At 41.8% G+C, this 25,226-nt stretch overlaps 2 protein-coding genes and 1 pseudogene across 6 annotated transcripts in view; 2 read left to right on the forward strand and 1 right to left on the reverse strand.

Moving 5' to 3' along the window:
* The window catches only part of NAP1L1 (nucleosome assembly protein 1 like 1), a 39,460-nt gene extending 14,673 nt beyond the window's left edge, over nucleotides 1-24,787 (reverse strand). For 2 of the 5 annotated variants that reach the window (XR_016037544.1, XR_016037543.1), the window contains exons 1-4: nucleotides 24,612-24,783; nucleotides 8,463-8,499; nucleotides 4,269-4,354; nucleotides 2,484-2,586 (exon numbers count right to left, since the gene is read on the reverse strand). Coding sequence is in view for 1 of the 5 variants with exons in the window: in XM_055396427.2 (XP_055252402.1) it covers nucleotides 2,484-2,586; nucleotides 4,269-4,354; nucleotides 8,463-8,479 (206 nt within the window). In the remaining 4 variants the exon portion in view is untranslated. Of the gene's footprint in view, nucleotides 1-2,483; nucleotides 2,587-4,268; nucleotides 4,355-8,462; nucleotides 8,500-17,149; nucleotides 17,206-23,234; nucleotides 23,274-24,611 lie in introns of all 5 variants that reach the window. The other 3 variants (XR_016037545.1, XM_055396427.2, XR_016037546.1) reach the window with 3 other exon arrangements.
* On the forward strand, nucleotides 10,329-14,674 carry LOC129537262 (elongation factor 1-alpha 1 pseudogene; annotated as a pseudogene).
* LOC148777539 (uncharacterized) lies at nucleotides 15,309-24,659 on the forward strand. The gene is made up of 2 exons (XM_088836793.1): nucleotides 15,309-15,378; nucleotides 24,001-24,659. The coding sequence occupies exons 1-2, from the start codon at nucleotides 15,309-15,311 to the stop codon at nucleotides 24,657-24,659; spliced, it is 729 nt and encodes a 242-aa protein (XP_088692919.1).
* Nucleotides 24,788-25,226: the final 439 nt, after the last annotated feature.

Raw genomic sequence — 25,226 nt, forward strand, 5'->3', positions numbered from 1 at the left:
AAAAAGCAGCAATAACAAAAATATATGAAAATGGAAAATCAAAGGCTGTTCTTAAAAACATTAAGATTGAGACAACTGGCAAAACTAATGAAGATACAAAATACAGAATATGGAAGGGACAATTAGATTTCTTTTAAGTATGAACTATATACTAATAAATTTGACACCTAGATAAAATGCATATTTTTAGAAAATAAAACTCCACAATTGACAAAAGAGAAATTGAAGTCATTAGTTTATCAGCACACGTAAGCTCTTTAAACTAGTGAATAAGGTAACTAGCTATAAGTAAAAAACTGCCCTAAGTAACTACCCAACTCATATTTCCAAAAGTATATATTTATATACAATTAGTAAATTCAAAGAAAAAGTCAAAAGATCATCAGAATCTATAAAGAACAAAAAGGCTTAAAAATTCACCAATAGACACCAAATTAGTGAAGAGATTATATATTCAATTCTGGTAAAGATTAGAATGCTCATTTTTGATGCTAATGCTTAATACAATATTGAAAGTCCTGGCCAATGTTATCAAGAAAGAAAAATTACCATGGAGTGTGATATAATGTGGAAGATGAGAATTAAAACTGCCATTATTTGCAGATGAGACTTTGGGGCTATGGGAAAAATAAAAGAACAAATTACTATACAACAAGAATAGCAAGGTTTCTGGATACAAAATCAACTTTAATACTAATCAACAGCACTTCTTTATCATGAACAACTCAAATGGCAACCGACTCCAGAATTCCTGCGACCAGCCCGAGGGACCACAGTGCATGGGGTCATGAAAGATCTGGACGTGACTCAGCGACTAAGTATAGTACATATACATATGCATCGAACAAAATCAAGAATCAAAAAAAAGTCAAACAGAAAATACAGTAAAAAATAAAATAAGTCACGATAACAATACACATATAGAGAAATTAACTAAGAATACTTAGTAATAAAATACAGAATATGATCTGAATAAATACGAGGACACAGATGAGACAATTTAATACCAAAAAGACAGCGAAATTCCTATCAAAATTTTAGTTGCTTTATTTTGGGGGTTCAGTTTTTAAGAAAACCCTAATAAACTCACCCTCAACCATACATGGGATAACGGGCTACAGACGGTAAGATCAATCCTAAGAGTGTGTTCCATGATGGGTGAGAGATGGTAGGAGAAAGCAACTCACTATCAGATATGAAGACATACTCTAAAGCCATAGTCATTAAGTGGGAAAATGACAAAAGAACAGGCAAAGAAACAATGAAGAGTGCTGCTCAGAGACAAAGGTGTTTTTAAGAATCTGATATGTCGTGATAACAGAAATAATGGGGAAAGAAGGAACCATGGAGTGAAGCGTTATAAAAACTTAACTAAGAAATAGAAAGGTGATCTCTAGAAGGATTCAAGGTCTAAAGGTAAAAGAGAAAACTAATCAATAGAAAACGTAGAAGGAGCAAGGAAAGACATCTTCAAAAGAACAAGACACAGGTAAAAAAATTAATGAACATAAAAATTAAGGATTTAATGGAGGATACCATGAACAAAATTAATAGAAATTACACAAAAAATTAGTTACAAAGTCTAAAATTGAGAAAGGATTGAAATCTAGAACACCTAAGAACTCCTACAAAACAAGAAAAAGACAGTGAATGGGCCAAAGGGTACAAATGAGCAACCTAAAAGGCTCACTCCCAATTATCATTATCAAAGTTAATTCATTAAAAATCAGAAACTACAAATAAACAAAAGGAGCCTGCATCTCTTAGGCTGGTAAAGACAAAGACTATAAGGCTGAATGATGCCAACTGTTGGCAAGGACACAAGGAAAAATCAACCTTCACACATCCTCAAAGTACTGAAGGCTTGCATATCCCGTAACTATCAATCCCACTGGGAAGTACATACTCCAAAGAAACTCTCACACAACCCCTCAACAGAACATGCACTAGGATGACCATCACAATGGAATTTGTGTTGATGGAGCTTGGAGACAATCCAGATGGCCGTCAAAGAAAAAGCATACAGTGAAGCATGGTAGACGTATATACATCACAGAGAACCAGGGAACACAAACTATTGACTAGAGATACATATAGACAGCAATGTGGGTAGATCTTAAAAGCAAAGTTGTGTAAAAAAAAATCAGAAGCAGAATAAGATATTTGGGTTATTACTAATGACTTATATCACCAATGAAATAAACAAGAAGTCTGTATTTCTTCTAATTCTCTGCATTTCTAACAAATCTCTAAACAAATCTCAGGGATGATTTAAGATTCATATACTCCCTATGGAGATGAACCAAAATAAACTTATAAGACCGACTCAAAATTGGTACTGAGCAAAATTTTAAACTCCCAATAACCCTATAATGAACATGAGCTTTCCACAGTGACACACACTGAGTCCCAGATGACCTTAGAAATATTCACCTGCAATGCTGATTACAGAAAGACAGACCACGAAAAAGAAGAACGTGTACCTTTCAATGTATCCTGTCGGTGTTTCTACCAGACCATCAAGTCTTTCTTGAAGGGCTGCAAGAATCTGAGGATTTTGCATCATCTGAACAGTCAGCTGACGCGCTTTAAAAAAAACAAAAGGGCATCGAAAGAAGGATTTTATGAAAATGCATTATGCTATTTTAATAGGGCAATCCAATCATGAAGCTTTCCTGACTAGCTCATAAATCGCTGGTATGAGTAGAGACGAACAGCAAGCTAAGGAAAATCCCCTCTAGGAAAACCTAGTGTACAGTAACAGTTCAGGTTGCTAAAGCTGTCTAAGGTCCACTGCTCCTCAAGGCCACTGCCACAGCTATGATGAACACTATCCTTTCTCTCCCATGTGTTACCCACCTTGAGCTTTGAGAAGTTCAAAGAGTCATCCAGATGCCTATCTGTGATCCTTGATAACCCTTTGCAGTCAGACAACACATATCTGTGATCCTTGATAACCCTTTGCAGTCAGACAACACATAAGAAAACTGCAAAAATAGCGACACTCTCAAGCCTGGGAGAAAGACGGTCAAATGAATGACCTGAATGATTCTCTGAGCTGCGCAATGTGTTTATGTGCATCTGAACAAAGTTAACAGTTGAGACAGTCAAAGGCTGTAACTAGAGCCTTTGGTTATTAATGGCCTCTAAAAATTATACTCCATCCAGAAATAGGCTAGATTTGTGCAAAACAAACTATTCTGCTATCTTATCTGCTCTGTCAATAGACTTTATCAAAAAATTGCATCCATTTTCCCAGTTTACATCTTTAAAGATCAATTTACTTCTAATAATTTGATTCTTGGATGATGTACAGTTGTGATAACCAACATACTTTTAGAAGTACCAATACTGACCATAAAGATATAGTCCTGTATCATTAGCTCAGTAGTCTTTTCACAATAAACCTCATTCTGGCCTAAAAATGGAACTCAAGTCATCTGGTACCTTGATATTCTTGGCCCCTTTATACCCTGCTGCTGCTACTGCTGCTAAGTCACTTCAGTCGTGTCCGACTCTGTGTGACCCCACAGACGGAAGCCCACCAAGCTCCCCCATCCCTGGGATTCTCCAGGCAAGAACACTGGAGTGGGTTGCCATTTCCTTCTCCAATGTGTGAAAGTGAAAAGTGAAAGTGAAGTCGCTCAGTCGTGTCCGACCCTTAGCGACCCCACGGACTGCAGCCTACCAGGCTCCTCCATCCATGGGATTTTCTAGGCAATAGTACTGGAGTGGCTTGCCATTGCCTTTATACCCTAAAGCAGTATAATTCCCCACTAACCATTATTACCTCTTTTAAAAATAAATTGCTAAAGAAAATGTTGAGTGATTTTTGTCTACATTTAATAAGTGTTCTTTTTTTGGTTGGTTAGAATGGATTAAAAAAAGACAGACATACACACCACATATTTTCTACATGTTAAACATTTTCAAGTCTAAGCTAATGTTTAGAAGCACCACTACCAACAACTCCTACCACTACCTAAGACACTTCTAAATTCAGATAAAACTCATGGGCAGCCCTTTGACCCACACAGCGACCGCTGATGGGTCACCAGAGCCATACCTTCCTCCCTTCCTCCACCTCCCTCTTCCTTTCCATTTCTCCCCCCCCCCATCCCAAACATACACTCACACGCAAAACTGCTGCTGTGGGTACGGCAAGTCAGGAAAGTGGACAGGCATTCAAAAGTAGAATGGCGCTTATTACTGTCCTCTGAAGATGTGAGCCAGCAATTGCTGGCTCCTGAAGTAATTTAAAATAATACCTTTGATTTTTGTTTCTTCACCAGTTTCTTCTTCTTCTACTTCTTCAACATCATCCAAATCTTGATCAAGTTCAGACTGTTCTTTGCTACAATATTATAGTATCACACCAAGGTTCAAATGTACCAATTTTCCAAAAAAAAAAAAAAATTATAGAAAACTTCAATTCATTTTCCAGGTTAATATGCCTCTTTCAAAAATATGAAACAGGAAATCTAAAAGTTAATTCAGTTTTCAAACTTCATATGTAAATAAGTACAAATTGGAAGTACTTAAATTTAATTTAAGCTTTTCAAATATAAAGTTTATACTTTAAGCTAAAAATGTGGTTTGACGGGTTGTGATTCAGAGAATATAACATCAGAAAGTATGTGCTTCCAACTCAATATCTACTGATTTCACTCTTCCTAGCAACAGCACTCTTGATTTTATATGCGATGGTAATACATCAATCTAACAAGTCTACGTATTCCAGCCTACCTTTCAGCTAGATGTGGCTATATAACCAAATTCTGGCAGTGAGATTAAAAAGAAGAATGAATGTAGAATTTTACCATCCTCCTTAGTAGGATGGTAAACAGCTGGAGGCTTTTTTGGTATTGCTCCCTCCCTACAACAGGGATATGATGGCTAGTTCCAGCAGCAATGTAGGACCACAAGGCATCCTGGAGAAGTCTCCAGGTAAGAATAAATAAAGGAGTCTGGAAAAACAGAAGCCTCCTGAATCTCTCTTAGCTGTAGAACAACCACATAAGCCTGTATCTGTCTTTGGACTTTCCTTTTTCTTTACTTCATAGTGGAAATGGGGAAGAACAGTAAAAGTTAAGGGGAAGACCTGAGTCTACTTCATACTCAGAGTAAACCTAGGAGAAAGTAACAATACCCTTCCAATTTCATCTTAAAAATCTAGTTTTTGAACATGATATTACAATCAGTATTAAAACAGGGATCTCTAAATCAATATAAAGATCATCATACAATTCCTTATGTAATTCTACATTTTAGTATTTTGTTTAGAAAATTAGTTGCTTTCATATCTTGAAGCATTTGAAAAATTAATTTTCATATAGGAACAAATACAGCCTAATTTTCATACAGTAACAACTACAGAAAAGGTCAACTGTAATTATTTTGGGAGTATCTTTTACTATAAAATCAAGCATATTTAAAGCTAAGGTCACTGACTAAAGATAATATGCAACAGTTCTTCCCCCAGGCGTCATCTCATTCAATCACTTATTGAACGTATAAACCTTTAAGCTTTAAAACAAGAGTCCACAACCTGTCACATGGCCAAATCCAGCCCACTTCTAGTCTTTAAACAAAGTTTTACTGGAACACAGCCACATTATTTACTGTCTACGGTTTCCTTCACACAGCAGAACTTCCCTGGTGGCACTAAAACAGAGCTGAATAGCTGCAACACAGACCACATGGCCCACAATGCCTAAACTATTTATGATCAGATCCTTTACAGAGTCTGCTGACTCCTGCTTTGAAAAACAAGGATCCTCTCTCTTCCTCCTACCCTGCTAAGAGCTCACAGGCATCCAACAGTAAATAATGGAGTCGGAGAGGGTAGGGCAGAATCAAGCTATCACAACCAATTTCTTTCTTTTTGCATTAAAACAAAATGAAGGTTAGATGGCAGATTGCACATACTCACCTGATCTTAATCCTTCTAAATCTCCACCAAGATTATGATAAAGAAGTTTTAAAACAAATACTGAAGGACAGGGAAATAAGAGCCAACAAATTCACTGAGAACTGACATCTAAGTCCGTAGTGGTAAAGCTGAGAAACCAGCCTAAAGTGTCTTTAAAAAGATACAACCAGAACTAGGGCTTGGTGGTGAAGGCGGATAAAATAGGATAAGCAAAAACTGATAGAGTTTAAAGTCAGAATGATCTCTCTCTCTCTAGCAGAATAGGTTCTGCTTTGGAAAGGGAACTGAGAGCTCAGACTAGAGGAAACAGAGAAGCATGCTAGAATGCGGAACACAGACATTCCTCCCTAGCTGCCCTCCAAGTTAGCTCCCAAACACTCTTTACTGGCACGTGTGACCAGCCCAGGAAAAAAGTACCATTCTGGGGATTCTCACAACAAATACCCACCCTGGTGGGCATTAAATTGATTAAATACTAAATTGGTAAGTCCTTCCCTCCCCAACACTCAACCCCTCCAACTAACTTAAAAAAAAAAAAAAAATCCTTCAACTATGCATTCCACCCACCCAAGTCTTAATGAGCAAACAAGTATTACTTCCTATCTGAGGAAAGCCTCCTACACTGAGACCAAAACAGAGGAAGAAAAATTTAAGACCAAAGAGACAACACAAGGGAATGAATATCCAGAGAAAAGATATCATCAATGAAATAAGAACAAGATGCTATAAAAACAGGAACAGAGAGCAAAGGAATGTTTGAAAATTAAAATAGAAATTTAGAAGCTCAACCCAAGAGTTAAAAGATAGTTTCTTCTGCTTTGCCCAGAAAAGAAGAGCAAAGAGACAAAGACAGAAACTAGAGCAAAAAGAAGCAGTCCAACATATAACAGAAGCTCTAGAAATAGAAAACAGGAAGACATTCAACAAAATCGGTCAAGAATATCCCCCAGAACTGACAGGTATCAAGCTGCCAGACTGAAAGGGTCCACCACTGTACGCCTAACACAAGAGACAAACACAAAAACCTAACGGTGTAAACATTTCTGAACTCTGAAGCCTGAGAAGTTTCCAGAAATATATATGTCTGTATTTATTTAAAAGTGTCACATACAAGTGATTAAGAATTATGACTTTGAAATTCAACACTAGCAGCAAGCTGACAATGGAGCAAGGCCTTCAAAACTCTGAAGAAAAGTGATTCCCAATTAGAATGCGACATCCAGACTGTCAAGCAGGAGGGGAAAAGTCATTTTCAGTCATGCCATCTCCTCCCTTGTACTCTTCCGAGAAGGTGCTAAACCGAAAGTACAGAAAAAGAAAGCATGGGATATAGCAAACTCCAGAGAGGAGAAAAAGAAACCCCAGGAAGATAAAATAAATCCACAATGCCAGCCAGCTATGAAGCCAAGGGCAAGCAATCCACACTGGGGCGGTGTGACTCAGGAGACCATCATTCTGAGAGCCATTATCACTGACACCCACGCTGCCACTCTCCTTTTTATGATCAAGACAGTGTGCATGGGAGGACTGGCCAGATTCTTAGAAGTACTTGAACGTGTTGCCCTTGTAATAAAGTTTCCTGCCCTCCCACCTCCATGCTCTGCTGCCTACAACAGCTGTGGATAATCACATCATAACCCCTTCATCCTGAAAGGTTGTTTTACCTACTCCTTTGAGTTGGCAGACTACCACGGAATTACAAATAGCAACAAATAGTGCCACTCATCCCATTCTCCTTGACCATACTTCCGCAAGACATCCACCCACACTAGAAGCCTGCCAGATGCCAACATCAATAAACCTATGTTTCCAGGATGTATGACCTTGCCCAGCGACTTCTTCAAAATAAGCCTTTGTTTACAAAGGAAAGTCTGTAAACTCAGGAACGCTGAAGGCAGACCATGACCCAGTCTCTTTTTCGTTTTTATTTTACTAATTTTGACTCCTCAGCTATACTGCAATATTTCTTTACACAGCTAAGTTTGTGACTGCTATTTAGAGTTTCAAAAGTAAATACTGATTAAGGATTTGTAGGTGCTGAAATGCTATAGAAAAACATAGAAGCAAACTGGACAAAGCCAGGATGGTACTGACACGTCTGGAGAGAAGAGGAGGATGCGACTGAGAAGGGTCACACAGGGCTTCTAAGAGTAATGCTGCAATTTTTAAACATCTGTACGCAAGCGTCCGTTGTTCTTTCAACTCTACACATTAAATTTTATAAACTTATCTTTATGTACAATACTTTACAATGCAAGTAGTAAAATCTTTGAGAAATGGTAAAAAACGAATTCTCCAAATATTTATGACTCATTATTGTGCTCAGCACTTTCCTAAGAATAAACAGCGACAAATGGTTTACTATATTTTGTCTTGGATACACTGTACCCAACTTTTAAAATAGTAGGTACTAAGCATTAGTCATTACCATACATTTTCATAATACATAATTAGTACTGCTGTTAATTAAATCACACAGTACAGAATGAAGCCAAATCTGTGAAACAAGAACCAACTTTCTGTCACTTACTTGTCAATGTCTGCCATGTTGTACAAATGCCAAATATCTATGGAGAGAAATATCAATGTTAAAAAAAAAAAACATACAGTTTATTTAAAACCAGTAAAAACATCTGAAACCAAAACATTTTAAATCAATACCATGCTAAAGCTATTTTAAATATATATATATACACACTCCCATTAAAAAGAGAGTGTTTAAAAAAAACAGGGGCAGAGAGGTGGAACACTGACACGAGTCACTGAAGTAATTCAGAGGATGCTACTTAAAAAAGCTACTACTTGGCATTCAGAATCTATTGGGCAAGGATTTTTACAAAAGCACTGTTGGCTGAAAGAATCTGAGGTATGCTAGAATCACAGGAAAAGAGTAATACAAAGACTATTAAAATTCCTTTAACCATAACGGTCAATTTTTGGGCTGCTAAGTACCTCCCAGTACGAGTTTTGATGAATATCCATGAAACCATCAAAGACAAGAGAACGAATATACCCCTGCCTTGTCAGAATGCCTCCCTCCTCCCCTTCCTGCCTCCTGTCCCAAGCAAGCGTTGCTCTGCCTTCTGTCACCATAGCTTATATTTACTGGAATTTTATAGAAATGGCATTATACAGTATGTACTTTCCCCCTTGGTCTGGCTTCTTCCATCCAGAATGAGACTTATCTATGTTATAGTACTTACCACATAGTTCATTACGTTTTATTGTATACTGGTATTCCATTGAAAACATACATTCTATTGTATGTTTCAGTTTTCAGCGGTTGATGGACATTTGGGTTTTCTTTAGGGGAGAGGGGGTATTGCAAATAGAGCTGCTGTAAGCTTTTGCCTCTTTGTATGGATAAATGGACTTCCCTGGTGGCTCAGATGGTAAAGCATCTGCCTACAATGCGGGAGACCAGGATTCAATCCCTGGGTAGGGAAGATCTCCTGGAGAGGGAAACAGCAACCCACTCCAGTACTGTTGCCTGAAAAATCCCATGACAGAGGAGCCTGGTGGACTGCAGTCCACGGGGTCGCAAAGAGTCCGACAAGTCTGAGCGACTTCACTTTCACTTTCTTTCTTTCATGGACAAAATGCTTTACTTCTCTCAAACCCACTCGATTTTTTAACAGTATTTTTATCAAATTCATGTTAAAAGCCAAAATCTGCCATATACTGCAGTCATGATCCCCTGGAGATCTTTTTTCCCCAAGTTTAATAATTCCTGTTATTAAATGTCAGCCCTTTAAACTACTCAATGGCAACTATAAACCTCTGGTCCAGATCCACCAAGTAAACATTCCCCATCCCTTCAAACATACGTAACGTCACATCACTGACTATTACCATGCCTCCAGCTTACCCTGAGTACGTCGGCACATTGTCCATAATGTTCTTGGTTATTAGGGCTTCCCTGGTGGCTGAGATGGTTACTAATCCGCCTGCAATGTGGGAGACCTGCATTTTATCCCTGGGTTGGGAAGATCCCTGGAGGAGGGCATGGCAACCCACTCCAGTATTCTTGCCTGGAGACTTGCACTGACAGAGGAGCCTGACGGGCTACCATCCACGGGGTCCAAAGAGAGGGACACGACTGAGCAACTAAGCAGTTAGGACTGGCCAGAGCATATCCTACACTCTTTCACACTGTAAGTGAAGTCGCTCAGTCATGTCTGAATGAGACCCCAAGGACTGTAGCCCACCAGGCTTCTCTGTCCATGGGATTCTCCAGGCAATACTAGAGTGGATTGCCATTTCCTTCTCCAGGGAATCTTCCCAACCCAGGGATCGAACCTGGGTCTCCTGCACTGCAGGCAGATGCTTTAACCTCTGAGCCACCAGGTATACAGGATCAGAAGACTGCTTTGCGAAAAACAAACCTCAGGACAAAATGTGTTACATTCATCCAGAAAAAGAGCTGAGTGCCATGGGTAATGCAGATTTACTTAATAAGCTTAGTTTTTCACAACAGGTTTGCCACCAGGACACAAGTCTTGTAAAAACCACCACTCAGTTCAGTCGCTCAGTCGTGTCCGACTCTTTGCGACCCCATGAATCACAGCACGCCAGGCCTCCCTGTCCATCACCAACTCCTGAAGTTCACTCAAACTCATGTCCATTGAGTCGGTGATGCCATCCAGCCATCTCACACTCTGCCGACCCCATCTCCTCCCGCCCCCAATCCCTCCCAGCATCAGTCTTTTCCAGTGAGTCAACTCGTCGCATGAAGTGGCCAAAGTATTGGAGTTTCAGCTTTAGCATCAGTCCTTCCAATGAACACCCAGGATTGATCTCCTTTAGAACGAACTGGTTGGATTTCCTTGCAGTCCAAGGGACTCTCAAGAGTCTTCCCCAGCACCACAGTTCAAAAGCATCAATTCTTCGGCGATCAACTTTCTTCACAGGAAAAACCATAGCCTTGACGAGACGGACCTTTGTTGGCAAAGCAACATCTCTGCTTTCTAATATGCTGTCTAGGTTGGTCATAACTTTCCTTCCAAGGAGCAAGCGTCTTTTAATTTCATGGCTGCAATCAGCATCTGCAGTGATTTTGGAGCCCAAAAAAATAAACTCTGAAACTGTTTCCACTGTTTCCCCATCTATTTCCCATGAAGTGATGGGACCAGATACCATGATCTTTGTTTTCTGAATGTTGAGCTTCAAGCCAACCTTTCACTCTCCTCTTTCACTTTCATTAGGAGGCTTTTGAGTTCCTCTTCACTTTCTGCCATTAAGGGTGGTGTCATCTGCATATCTGAGGTTATTGATATTTCTCCCAGCAATCTCGATTCCAGCTTGTGCTTCTTCCAGCCCAGCATTCCTCATGATGTACTCTGCATATAAGTTAAATGAGCAGGGTGACAATATACAACCTTGACGTACTCCTTTTCCTATTTGGAACCAGTCTGTTGTTCCATGTCCAGTTCTAACTGTTGCTTCCTGACTTGCACACAGATTTCTCAAGAGGCAGGTCAGGTGGTCTGGGATTCCCATCTCTTTCAGAATGTTCCACAGTTTCTTGTGATCCACAAAGTCAAAGCCTTTGGCATAGTCAATGAAGCAGAAATAGATGTTTTTCTGGAACTCTCTTGCTTTCTCTATGATCCATTGGATGTTGGCAATTTGATCTCTGGTGCCTCTGCCTTTTCTAAAATCTGCTTGAACATCTGGAGTTCATGGTTCACATATTGCTGAAGCCTGGCTTGGAGAATTTTGAGCATGACTTCACTAGCGTGTGAGATGAGTGCAATTGTGCGGTAGGTTGAGCATTCTTTGGCATTGCCTTTCTTTGGGATTGGAATGAAGACTGACCTTTTCCAGTCCTGTGGCCACTGCTGAGTTTTCCAAATTTGCTGGCATATTGAGTGCACCACTTTCACAGCATCATCTTTCAGGATTTGAAATAGTTCAATTGGAATCCCATCACCTCCACTAGCTTTGTTCGTAGTGATGCTTTCTAAGGCCCACTTGACTTCACATTCCAAGATGTCTGGCTCCAGGTGAGTGATCACGCCATCGTGATTATCTTGGTCGTGAAGATCTTTTTTGTACAGTTCTTCTGTGTATTCTTGCCACCTCTTCTTAATATCTTCTGCTTCTGTTAGGTCCATACCATTTCTGTCCTTTATCGAGCCCATCTTTGCATGAAATGTTCCCTTGGAATCTCTAATTTTCTTGAAGAGATCTCTTCTTTTTCCTATTCTGTTGTTTTCCTCTATTTCTTTGCATTGATCACTGAGGAAGGCTTTCTGATCTCTCCTTGCTATTCTTTGGAACTCTGCATTCAGATGCTTATATCTTTCCTTTTCTCCTTTGCTTTTTGCTTCTCTTCTTTTCACAGCTATTTGTAAGGCCTCCTCAGACAGCCATTTTGCTTTTTTGCATTTCTTTTTCATGGGGATGGTCTTGGTCCCTGTCTCCTGTACAATGTCACGAACCTCCATCCAGAGTTCATCAGGCACTCTATCTATCAGATCTAGTCCCTTAAATAAGATATTTGACTTAGGTCATATCTGAACGGTCTAGTGGTTTTCCCTACTTTCTTCAATTTCAGTCTGAATTTGGCAATAAGGAGTTCATGATCTGAGCCACAGTCAGCTCCTGGTCTTGTTTTTGCTAACTGTATACAGCTTCTCCATCTTTGGCTGCAAAGAATATAATCAATCTGATTTCGGTGTTGACCATCTGGTGATGTCCATGTGTAGAGTCTTCTCTTGTGTTGTTGGAAGAGGGTGTTTGCTATGACCAGTGCATTCTCTTGACAAAACTCTATTAGCCTTTGCCCTGCTTCATTCCGTGCTCCAAGGCCAAATTTGCCAGTTACTCCAGGTGTTTCTTGACTTCCTACTTTTGCATTCCAGTCCCCTATAATGAAAAGGACATCTTTTTTGGGTGTTAGTTCTAAAAGGTCTTGTAGGTCTTCATAGAACCGTTCAACTTTGGCTTCTTCAGCATTACTGGTTGGGGCCTAGGCTTGGATTACTGTAATATTGAATGGTTTGCCTTGGAAACTAACAGAAATCATTCTGTCATTTTTAAGATTGCATCCAAGTACTGCATTTAGGACTCTTGTTGACCATGATGGCTACTCCATTTCTTTTAAGGGATTCCTGCCCACAGTAAACCACCACTAAACCTGAGCAAAAATGGGAAAGAAGACCCAAGGCAACACTGTTGTCACTGGACATGTAGATTCAGAAAAGTCTACCACTACTGGCCATCTTATCTACAAACATTTTGGGATTCCCCAGGGAACCACTGAAAATTTCAAAAAGGAGGCTGCCAAGATGGGAAAGGGGTCCTTCAAGTATGCCTGGGTCTAGGACAAACTGAAAGCTGAACATGAGAGTGATTATCACCAATGTTATCTCCCTGTGTCAATTTAAGACCAGCAAGTACTCTGTGACCTATCTGATGCACCGGGACACAGTGGTTGATTAGTCACTAAGCTGTGTCAGATTCTTGCGACGCCATGGACTACACCCCTCGGGCTCCTCTGTTCATGGGATTTTGCTTTTCATGGGATTTCCCAAGCAAGAAGATTGGAGTAGGTGGCCATTTCTTCCAGGGGACCTTCCCAACCCAGGAATCAAACCCACAGCTCCCCCACTGACAAGCAGCTTGTCACTGAGCCACCAAGCCCCCAGGACAGAGAGTTCATCAAAAACACAACCACAGGCACATTCCGGTGCCTGTGCTGGCGAATCCGAAGCTGGGATTTCCAAGAAAGGGCAGACCCAGGAGCAGGCCCTTTTGGCTTCCTCTCTGGGTATGGAACCTTTGTTACAATGGAGGTAACGAAATGAGGTAACTGCTAAGGAAGTCAGCACCTCCATTAAAAAATTGGCTACAATCCCAACACAGAAGCATCTGTGCCAATTTCTGGTTGTCATGGTGACAATGCTGGAATCAACTGCTACCATGCCTTGGTTCAAGGGATGCCAAGTCACCCATAAAGATGGCAACACCCATTGAACCACACTGCCTGAAGCTCTAGACTGCACCCTGCCACCAACTTGCCCAACTGATAAGCCCTTGAGATTGCTCTTCAGGATGTCTACAAAATTGGTGGTACTGGTACTGTCCCTGTGGGTCAAACAGAGACTGATGTTCTCAAACCTGGCAATGTGGTCACCTTGCTCCAGTCAAGGAAACAACTTTTGAAATGCACCATGATGCTTTGAGTAATGGCAATGTGGTCACCTTGCTCCAGTCAAGGAAACAACTTTTGAAATGCACCATGATGCTTTGAGTAATGGCCCTCCTGGGGACAATGAGAGCTTCAAGCACATGTCTGTCACAGATGTTCTTTGTGGCAATGTGGCTGGTGACAGCAAATGACCCACCAATGGAAGCAGCTGGCTTCACAGCTCAGGTGACGATCTTGAGCCATCCAGGCCAAAATCAGTGCTGGACTGCCACACAGCTCTACTGCAAGCGTGTTGAACTGAAGACCGAGTGTTCTGGGAAAAAGCTAGGTGGCCCCAAATTCTCGAAATCTGGTGATGCTGCCATCACTGATATGATTCCTGCAAGGACGTATGCGTTAAGAGTTTCCAGGACTGTCTGTCTGCCTCCTGGCTGTTTTGCTGTTCGTGACATGAGACAGGTGGTTGCTATCGGTATTATCAAAGCAGTGGACAAGAGAAGGCACCTAGAACTGGCAAGGTCACCAAGTCTGCCCAGAAAGCTCAAGGCTACATGAGTATTATCCCCAATACGCCACCCCAGTCTTAACCACTGGTGTTTGTCTCAAATGGCCATTTAAGTTTTTACAGTAAAAGTCTGGGTAATGGTAACTGCATTGCAAAACCTTCAGAAGACTGCTTTGTGAACCATTCGTTTTGTGCGTCAGAGAAGGCAATAGCAAACCACTCCAGTACTCTTGCCTAGAAAATCCCATGGATGTAGGAGCCTGCTGGGCTGCAGTCCGTGGGGTAGCTAAGGGTCAGACACGACCGAGCAACTTCACTTTCACTTTCACACATTGGAGAAGGAAATGGCAACCCACTCCAGTGTTCTTGCCTGGAGAATCCCAGGGAAGGGGGGGCCTGGTGGGCTTCCGTCTATGGGGTCACACAGAGTCGGACACGACTGAAGTGACTTAGCAGCAGCAGTTTTGTGCGTGGCGCTTTTAAGTTATTATCTTTTAAAATCAGTACTTTTTAATGGAAATGACCAAAAATCTGTCACAGAATTTGAGACCCATTAAAAAATTTTAATGAGAAACAAAACAAAAAAAGGCTTAGACTCCCACGTTAAAATCCGTTTTTAATGTTTGAAACTTTAAAACCTTAATGTTTTAAAAGTACCTTATTTATTATGTGGCTGTACCGGGTCTCAAGCCGTGGCGTGCGGGCCTTCGCTGACCATGTGGCGCGTGTGCAGCCCAGCTGTGGCACAGGCCTCCAGGGCGCAGGCCCAGCAGCTCCGGCCCACAGGTTTCTGTGCTCCGTGGCATGTGGAGTCAGTTCCACAGCCAGGAATCGAACCCACATCCCTTGTATTGCAAAGTGGATTCTAAACCACTGGACCACCAGTTAAGTCCCCAAACTTTAGTCTTTCACTCACAAAAAGTGATGAGATTTGATTCCTCATATCAATATGCTTAATACGCTTTTCACTTTTAAAAACCGAGTTACTGATTTTAGCAGTCAAGTGCTAGGCTTTGGAGCATTATTACTAATCCAACATCCGTTCTTTAGATAATTATAAAGGAAATAATTCTTCCTACTGTAGCCTACTCTATTTTTAAATATTTTCTATTTACTGTAAATAATCTCTATCAGCACTGATGTATTTCTCTAGCGAGGCTGGTTAATTAAGTCAGCATTAACAAAACACTTAGCAAAAAATTACAAATATACTAATTCAAAAATAACGAAAATATTGAATCAAAGAACCAGAAGTGGGCTTCAGATCTATCAGATCAGCAAGGGTTTTCTCTTAATGCAGGGAAAATTATGGTGAATATGCATTCTTAAATATGGCTACTGTTTATATAAACTATTTTCTTTCCTTTAATTATTTAGTTTTGGCTGTGCTGGGTCTTCACTGCTGCACACAGGCTTTCTCTAGTTGTGGTGAGTGGGGGCTATTCTCTTGTTGTTACTCTAGCAGTCGTGGCAGGTGGGTTGAGTTGATCCAGGGATGTGGAATCCTCCTGGACCAGGGAGCAAACCCATGTCCCCTGAATTGGCAGGCAGATTCTTAACCACTGCGTCACCAGGGAATTCCATAAACTGTGATCTTTTTGGAGAGCAATTTGGCTATGGGAATAACAAACACCTTAAACATGTCCATCTCCAGACTTGGTTATTCAATTTGTGAGAACCTACCCTGAAAAAAAGAGAAGTAAAGGACCTGAGTGCCTGTACACGTGTCGCGTTTGTCTAACAGGTTCTTCTAAAATCCAAGTCCTGCATATTCTGTGACTCTCAGCTCAAAGCTTTACTTCAAGACAAAACACACTGGCACTGACTCCTTCCAAGATGCCTTCTCCAATCTGTACATCTTGGCTAAGTAAGATTTCTTGGTTGTACACACTCTTCTAAAGCCCCATTTCTTTCCATCATAAGATGTCTCCAGTTTCTAAGTATAGATTATTGTGATTATTTGACTAAGCTCTGTCTTCCACCAGTGACCAGACCGTAACATTCATGATTACAGAGATTATATTTTTTTCCAATCACTGCATTGTATCCTTCAGAGTAGTATACAAAGTTTATATATATATACAAATATTTACATATAGACACATATATGGCAGCTACAATTACTTAGCAAAATTAAACTTACTATTAGTGTGGAATGTGCATACAATGGAATGCTTTGCAATTAAAAAAACAAAAAAACAGAAGAAGAAAAAGCAAGACTTCCCTGGTGGCTCAGTGGTGAGGAGTCTACCTGCCAACTCAGGAGACACGGGATTTGATTCCTGATCCATGAAGATCCCACAGGTTGCAGCTACTGAAGCCCGCACACCATAGTACCCTTGCTCTACAACCAAAGTCACGGCCCTGAGAAGCCCACACAAGAAAAGCCTGCACAGCAAGCAAAGGCCAGCAGAGCCAAAAATAAAATAATTTTTTAAAAAAAGAAACAAAAAGATGCAGATCTGAGTGGATATGGAAAGAGCAACAAAGCAGGGGTAAAGAATGCATGGCAAAATCCAACCTGAGCATATACGAACATGAACTCTCATACACATACCTTCTTATGAATAAGACATTTCTAGAAAAATACACCAGAAACCTAACAGCAGTTGCCTATGAGAGAGAAAAGACTGGAAGTAAATGAGAACTTACATTTCATACTGCATTATTAGGTTTTTCTATCCAGATACTATTTAGTAACAGTTTAGAATTTGCTCCCTTGAATATATAGTCTACTAAATCCAGCAATTATCAAAAGTATGACACAAAAAAGAAACACCCAAAACTTCTAAACTCAAACTTTTGTAACATTTTAACATGTTCACAGAAGAATGGCTACATTGTTACCCTCAGTGTCCACCTTGTTGCCATTACATTCAGAATTCAAACTCTCATGGTTTTGATGCATTATTACAGAGATTCAAGATAGAACAGGAGGGCAATTCATTTCCTCAGAGATGCCTTCTCTAATCTGCCCATGCCAGCTAAAATAATAGATTTCTTGGTCATACACACTTCTATTTTTTAAAATATGCTTCTCTGATGGCTCAGTAGTAAAGAATCTGCCTGCAATGCAGGAGACATGAGTTTGATCCCTGGGTTGGAGGATCTCCTGGAGATGGCAACCCACTCCAGAATTCTTGCCTGGAGAATCCCATGAAAGAGAAGCCTGGCTGTAGACTGCCACAGGGTCACAAAGAGCCAGACACGACTGAGCACACACACACACAACAATGTAGTCAGACCATTTGGGTTAACGGCAGCTTTGTGGGAACGTAGCTCAGGCAAACAACTTCTGGCCTTATTTCATCTTCAAAACGGGAGAAGGATGGTTCCTTCATTGGTTTCTCTGATTAAGAAGCAAATTCACGTAAAAGATCTGTTTGATATCTAATTAACACTCAACAAACTCAGAGTTTCTTTCAATCTGCCCATTTTGAACTATCCTTTGCAAAACAATTGGCTGACGTGATGACCAAAAACCGATTTTTTCAGTTCTGATAAATGTACAGACTGACCAGTAAATGCACCCTGGTAATTTAAGATATTAACATTAGGGGAAATTGGGTAAAGGGCAAATGGGAACTCTGAGCTATCTCTACAACTTTCCCATAAATCTAAAATTACAAATAACTTTAAAAAACTAAAAAATAAAGGACCAATTCCCATACTCAGATTCAAAACTAACATGTCTGAGAGAGTAGATGCAAAAAAAAAAAAAAATCTAAATAAGAAACCCAGCTTCTGGGACAGGTGGTTTCAGGCAATCAGATCACATCAAAAAACACAAGTTTAGTTTAATATCTACACTGATTTTTCTTTTTTTTAACTTCAAGTCAACAACTTTAAGTAAAATCAGTGAGATTTTTGCTTATCAGACATGAATTTGCTTTCTAAGAGATCTGAAGACTTTCCATTCCTGGAAGCGACAAGCCAGAGACCAACTCTACTAATGAAAACTAACTAAAAGTACAGAATCAAATATTTGTTTAAAAAAAGTAAGATAATAAGAAATTACTAGCCCCAAACTGAAGAGAAAACAGGAAGGAAAAGGATAAGTAAAAGGAAACTACATTTGCCCAGAGGGCAACCTGCCAACCTCAGATGCTGTCTGTGGAAACCAAAAGCCCTGGACTGACTGACCAAGGTAGGGAGTCTTTATAATAATCTTCCCAAATTAAGCAGAAACCTCAAAGCATTATATTCTCAGAGATAATAAACAAGTTCTCCAGGACAAAACCCCAATCCAGCTCATCAGCCTTGTCCCGCAGACTTCGAGCTCTGGGCTTACAGCCATCATCAGCACTCCCAGGCACCTGCATGACCAGATGTCAATGAGGGCACCATGCGAGACCTTACACAGTTCATAAAGTCATCTTCAAGAGCAGGGGCAGCACAGGACAGATGTCAATCCTGTGGAAGGCGCAAATACTGTCTAAAACCACAAACACAGAAAAAACAATCATGCCTTTTAAGTTTGAAAATATGTGTCTGCAGCAGTTTCTATAAGAAACTCATCTACTAAAGGTGAAAAGAGCAAATCTGGCAAAGAACTAAACAGAATTTTCAGAAATAAAAATAACAGAAATCAAACTAAATGGGCAGGTTTAACAGTAAACCAAACACAGCTGGAGAGAGAATTAAGTGGCTTGAAAGTGAGCTTAGAAGAAATCTTCCAAAGTATGGCAGAGACTGCTGCTGCTAAGTCACTTCAGTTGTGTCCAACTCTGTGTGACCCCATAGACGGAAGCCCACCAGGCAGAGAATAGACAATAAAAAAATACGGAAGAGACATTTTAGGATACAATAAAGTCTAACAAAGATTTAATAGACGTTCTAGGAGCAGAGGAGAGAATGGACAGAATATTTGAAGAAATAAATAGCCAAGTTATTCTCCAGAACTAATGGAAGACAAGTCCTACAAATCCCAGTTAGCAAAATTAAAAAACCCACACTTAGATACATGAGTGAAAATGCAAGACGAGAGACAGAAGTCACCTCAAAGCCTTCAGAAAAAAGACTCAGATTAACGTCAAACGCATACAAGACTGACAGTTGTTTTCTCTTCAATAGACACCAAAAGACCCCAGAATGGTCTGTGTGCTCAATGTGCTGAAAATAACTAAGGACCTTAGACTATTACACCCAACCGAAACATCCTTTACGAGAGAAGGCAAAACAGGTACTTTCAGGCAAAAACTTCTCCAGTACTCTCAGTAATAAATTCTGTAAGTATATTCTTCAGGCAGAAGGCATGTGATCCCAAAGAGAAGAGGAAATGAGAGGCAATAAGAATATTAGCATACTATCAAAATAATGTATTTTAAAAGAAATATTACCACTTTGTAATGTGTCAGATTTAAACTACCATAATATTAAGTCAGCAGTGAGAATAAGTGAGGAGGAAATGGATTACTCTACTGTTCTTAAATAAACACACTGTAATTTCTAGGGTGACCCCAAAAGTTCAGAAACAGAACATATAACTTCCAAAGTACAACAAACATCAAATAAAATACTTATTTTTGTTGTTTAGTCATTGAGTCATGTCCGACTCTTGTGATCCCATGGACTGGAGCCCACCAGGATCCTGTCCATGGGATTTTCCAGGCAAGGATACTGGAGTGGGTTCCCAACTCAGGGATCGAACCCGAAACTTCTGTCCTGCAGGCAGATTCTTTACCACTGAACCACTGGGTAAGCTATACTTACAAGAATACAAACAGCTTCAAGGTAAAATACAATCCTTAACCAAAAGGTGGTATCATTGTACTAACATCAGAAAAAAACAGATTTAAAGAAGAAACATTCCTAAGGATTAAAATTTACAATAAAAGGTACAACCCAGTACTCAGTGTTACAGATCTCAATGTAAAGACAGGGTTCATAACAAGACTGAAGGCAAATCTTAACCAGAAAACCTGAACATGAAGAAAATCTTCCAATGGAGAAAGAGGTGGAAATAAGTGATTCAGTCAGATCATTAGCTGATTATTTTGTGGTTGTGTAAAAGCTAGATGTCCAGGAATCAAATGATCTACCATTCCAGTATACTTGATTCTGTTCTTACTTCCAACAAGAAGGAAAGTAACATTTACAGAGCTTATTCTGTAAGACTATCACAGGCTTTCCTCTTATTTGCAGATAAAATAGTAAGCAACTTGCTCAGCAACACACAAATGAAACAACTAGGAATTAAAACCTGCCTTCCAATACCCATGTCAATTCCACTATCCAAAAGCCAAAGTGCTCCGCCATCACCTACTACACAGATTATATAACCTAGAGTTATATTCCTTTACAGAAAACAGCTGCTTCACAGTGAAATAGCCAATCATTAAAAACTACATGTTTGGGGTATTCTCTGGCAATCCAATGGTTAGAACACTACACTTTCACTGTGAGGGCTTGGGTTCCACCTCTGGTTGAGAAACTAAGATTCCACAAGCCTCGCAGCACAATCAAAAATTTAAAGTAAAGTTTTAAAGGATAACAAAAAGAAAACTACTACAAGTGTCAGTTGCTCAGCTGTGTCCAACTCTTTGTGATCCTGTGGACTGTAGCGTGCTTCTGTCCATGGAATTCTCCAATCAAAAGTACTGGAATGGGTAGCCTTTCCCTTCTCCAAAAGATCTCCCCAACCCAGGTATCAAACCCAGGTCTCCCACATTGAAAGCGGATTCGTTAGCAGCTAAGCCACAAAGGAAGCCCAAGAATACTGGAGTGGGTAGCCTATCCCTTTCTCCAGGGGAGCTTCCCAATCCAGGAATCGAGCTGAGGTCTCCTGCATTGCAGGTGGATTCTTTACCAACTGAGCTATGAGAGAAGCCCTATATACTGCATAGTATAACAATTAAGTCAAGCGAACTTCCTTTAAACCAATATAAAATCCTTATTATAAACCATCATTTCTCAGTTATGTAACCCTGGATAATAAGTTCTTTAACTGCTCTGTACCTCAGTTTCCTCATTTAAATGTTGATACCACTTATCTCTAGGAGCACTAAATGAGTTATATATGGAGAATAATTTAAAAACATTGCCCGAATAATCATGCAAGAAATCCTATTATTTTATGCCTGTTGTACTCATCTGTACCCTCTTTACCTGAGACAATATTTTCAAAGTAATAAACTTCAAAATTATGATCCCCTTTTCCAATAAAAATCAAAATGTATAAAACTTCTGAATAAGTAAAAATATATCAAACTATGTAGCAGTAGAAAGCAGAGTTGCTAACCAGAAATAACTTTGGGTTGAGACCACTTGGCAAGTCCAGCAATGTGACCTACTGGTCTGCAGTTAAAGTACTAAGTAACTTACAAGGATGAGTGAAAACAGCAGTGCTCAAGTTCTAATCCCTACTCTGCGCAACTTATTCAGATGGAATTAGTATGAAATGGGACTTAACATTAGCATGCTGCTGCTACTGCTGCCAAGTCACTTCAGTCCTGTCCGACTCTGTGTGACCCAATAGCCCACCAGGCTCCCCCGTCCCTGGGATTCTCTAGGCAAGAACACTGGAGTGGGTTGTCATTTCCTTCTCCAATGCATGAAAGGGAAAAGGGAAATTGAAGTCGCTCAGCCGTGTCCAACTCTTTGCGACCCCATGGACTGCAGCCTACCAGACTCCTCCGCCCATAGGATTTTCTAGGTAAGGGTACTAGAGTGGGGTGCCATTGCCTTCTCCGAACATTAGCATAATTTTAACAAATTCCTTCATATAAAGAGGTTATAGATATTCCTCTATCTCCCACTTTCCAGCTCTCTTTTCCTTCAGAACACTCCTAACAACTCAACAATTTATATCAAATAACCAATTTGCCTGTTTGGCTCATGATATATGTCCAGATAGGAGCTAAAATATTTACTCAAAGAATCAACTAAGAACATAAGCAATTACAGATTTGATTAGACTTGAGGATATGAACAGATTGATCATTATTTCCTAAATTGATTGGGATTCATTAATATTTCAAATTATCAAGCAGAAAACAAAAAAAAGCAATTTTTAATTTTGACATCTTCATACCTTGAAGTCAAACAGATTCTGTCTTTTTTAGCCACTTTCCTACAAAACGATATGTACTGAATACATTTGAAAGAGTTCAGAATCAGTCATCTCAAGGCAACATGAGCAAGTTGTGTAAGTAACAAAACAAGCAATAGCACTGTGGATTAAGTTAGTTCTGGTACACGTGTGGGGTTTTTTGTTTTTTTAATCGTTAGATGACAAAGACAATCGTATCACATTTAATATCAGCTTAACAATTTTCCCTGTCAATAGGTCCAATATCAAAAACAGGTACTTTACAACAGATAAAACTTAAAAAAATTTTCAGACTGGTATGAAAGGACCAATCTTCTTAAAAAGTAAAAGGCCCATTTTAGATCTGGGGCACTAATCTGAACTCAGACAACTTTGAAATAAACCTGAGACATCAGTCCCACAAAGTCACTGTAAACCTCATTTACCTCCTGTCAGTTTTAATTAAGTTATTCTAAATATAAGGCTTTTCCTTGATCCAATCAAAGGTAAGGTGTATTACTTAAGGAAAATAGGTATAGAAGTAGTTATTAAAGGTAACAACAAAACAGGACCTAAAACACTAATTTGAAAAAGTATTTTTGATGCCACCTACTTTCAAAAATGGCAAATTTCGTTTTCCAGCTCAGCTCTCCTGAAATCAGATAAGCAGTAAAGTTGTGAGCTTTTAAAATGCAGTCCTTACAGAACCCACAATCAGAGAATAAAATTGGGGCTCCTTGAGGACATCACGTGCCCGGCTCTTTCTTCCTTCAAAAACCCAGCCCTCCCCTACAGGCCTTCATTCCCCGCCTCCTTTCCCGGCCTCTTTTTTTTTTTTTTGAGGGCAAAGCATGAAGCACTGATGAGGCAGCAGGTTACAAACCTGGCTCAACACGTTTACTTGTGCGTCTCATCTCACCCCACACCGCCTCCACCATAACGTTAAAAACCAAACAGCCAGTTAAGTATCTTACAGTGGGAATGTGAATAAAGGAACTAGTAAGAAAGCAACAGAAACCCTCGACGAATTAAAGACACTGCAGGCCAAATCCTTTATTTCCACTATTGAGGAGTCGACTGATACTTCCCAAATAAAAAAACCCTGATCAAGATACCCATCCTAATTCTAATTTGTACTTGAGAGGACACAAAAGAATCTCTTGTTAATAATAGCTAACGTAAGTGCTTTACACGCGATATTTCTTAAAAATCCTAACAGGGAAGACCCCGCTCCTTCATCCATCAACTAACATTCACGCTTTCATGGGGTACCTAAAAAGATTACGATCAAAGGGAAGCAGGGAAGAGTTGCAAACCCAAGAGCTGGACTGATTGGCTCCCTGCTCACCCTCGCATCCCACCACCTCCTCAACTTTCAGTGGAGGGCTACCAGACGGGGATCTGCACCGGCGCCCGGGCCCCGGCCACGTGCAGCGGGAAGCCGCGGGGGTTCCCTTCCCGGCCGGGTCGCCGCCTCCCGGGGGCGGGCAGCCCGGAGCCTCGCCGCCGCCCCGCCCCGGGGCCTGCGCCCCGCGCAGCCCCTCCCTCCCGCCGGAATTCGCAGCCTCCGCGGCTCCTTCCCTCCCCCCGCGGCCTCCCCTCCAGGGAGTGGGCGTCGCGGCGACGGCGCGCTGCGGACCCCGGCTCGGGCCTCGCCCCGGGCGCCTGCCGGTTCCCAGCGGCGCGGCCGCCTCCCCGCTCAGGGCGCCCGGGCCTCGGCGGCGCGGAGAGGCCGGCGGGGCTCAGAGGGCCGCGGGGCGGACGCTCCCCCGCGCACGCGCCTCCCGGCCGGCTCGCCCGGGAAGCGTCGGCCGAGCCGCGGGCCCTCCCCGCCGGCGGGGCCGCGGCTCCCACAGCGGCTCGGGCTCCGGCCTCCGCGGACGGCCCCGGCGGCCCCGCTCGCCGGCCCCAGCCCCCTCAGCCCTCCGCTCGCGCGGGCCGCCCGGGGCCTCCGCGTCCCTCCCTTCCCCGTCGGGCCCCAGCCCGTTACCGGTGGCGAGCGCGGGGAGCCGAGCGGCCCGAGCTGCGCAGGCAGTGACTCAGGGCGGCGGCGGGAGGAGCAGGAGGCGGCGCCGCGAGCAGATGGCGCTAAAAAAGACCCGAGAGCCCGCCGCTCGCGCTCATATACAATCGGCGTCAGCACGCAGGGCCCGGTCCGCCGCCCGCCCCCCGGCCTCCCCGTCTCCTAGCGACGCGACTGGGAGGCGGGGCCAGGGCCGGTCGCCTAGCAACGGGACCTTCCTCCTCTCGCCGGGCGACCTCCAAACTCGCAGCGCCAGACTCGGGCTCCCGCCCCCGCCCCCTACGACGCCTCCGGCAGTCTCTTTTCTACGCTCTTAGCGAGAAAGGAACTCGCCGCCTCTTCCGTTCCGGGGTACGGTCCTGACCCCAGCCTCGCTCGCGGCCCACCTCGGCCCCCGCCTCCCCAAGCCTCCCACCCCGGCCTGGTGCCGGGAAGAATGAGGGCGGGAGGCCGACCTCCGGGTCCTGCCTTGCCGCATCCGGAGGGCGAGCACTCCTCAGTGCTCTGCCGTGTCGTGGCCTAATTCCTACAAACTCCCCGATCCCGGGTAACCGTTTCCTCTCCCCGCCCGTTTTTCACCGT

Source organism: Moschus berezovskii, chromosome 6 (assembly GCF_049115385.1).
Source record: "Moschus berezovskii isolate FMDL1 chromosome 6, NW_MosBer_1.0, whole genome shotgun sequence".
Classification (NCBI taxonomy): domain Eukaryota; kingdom Metazoa; phylum Chordata; class Mammalia; order Artiodactyla; family Moschidae; genus Moschus; species Moschus berezovskii.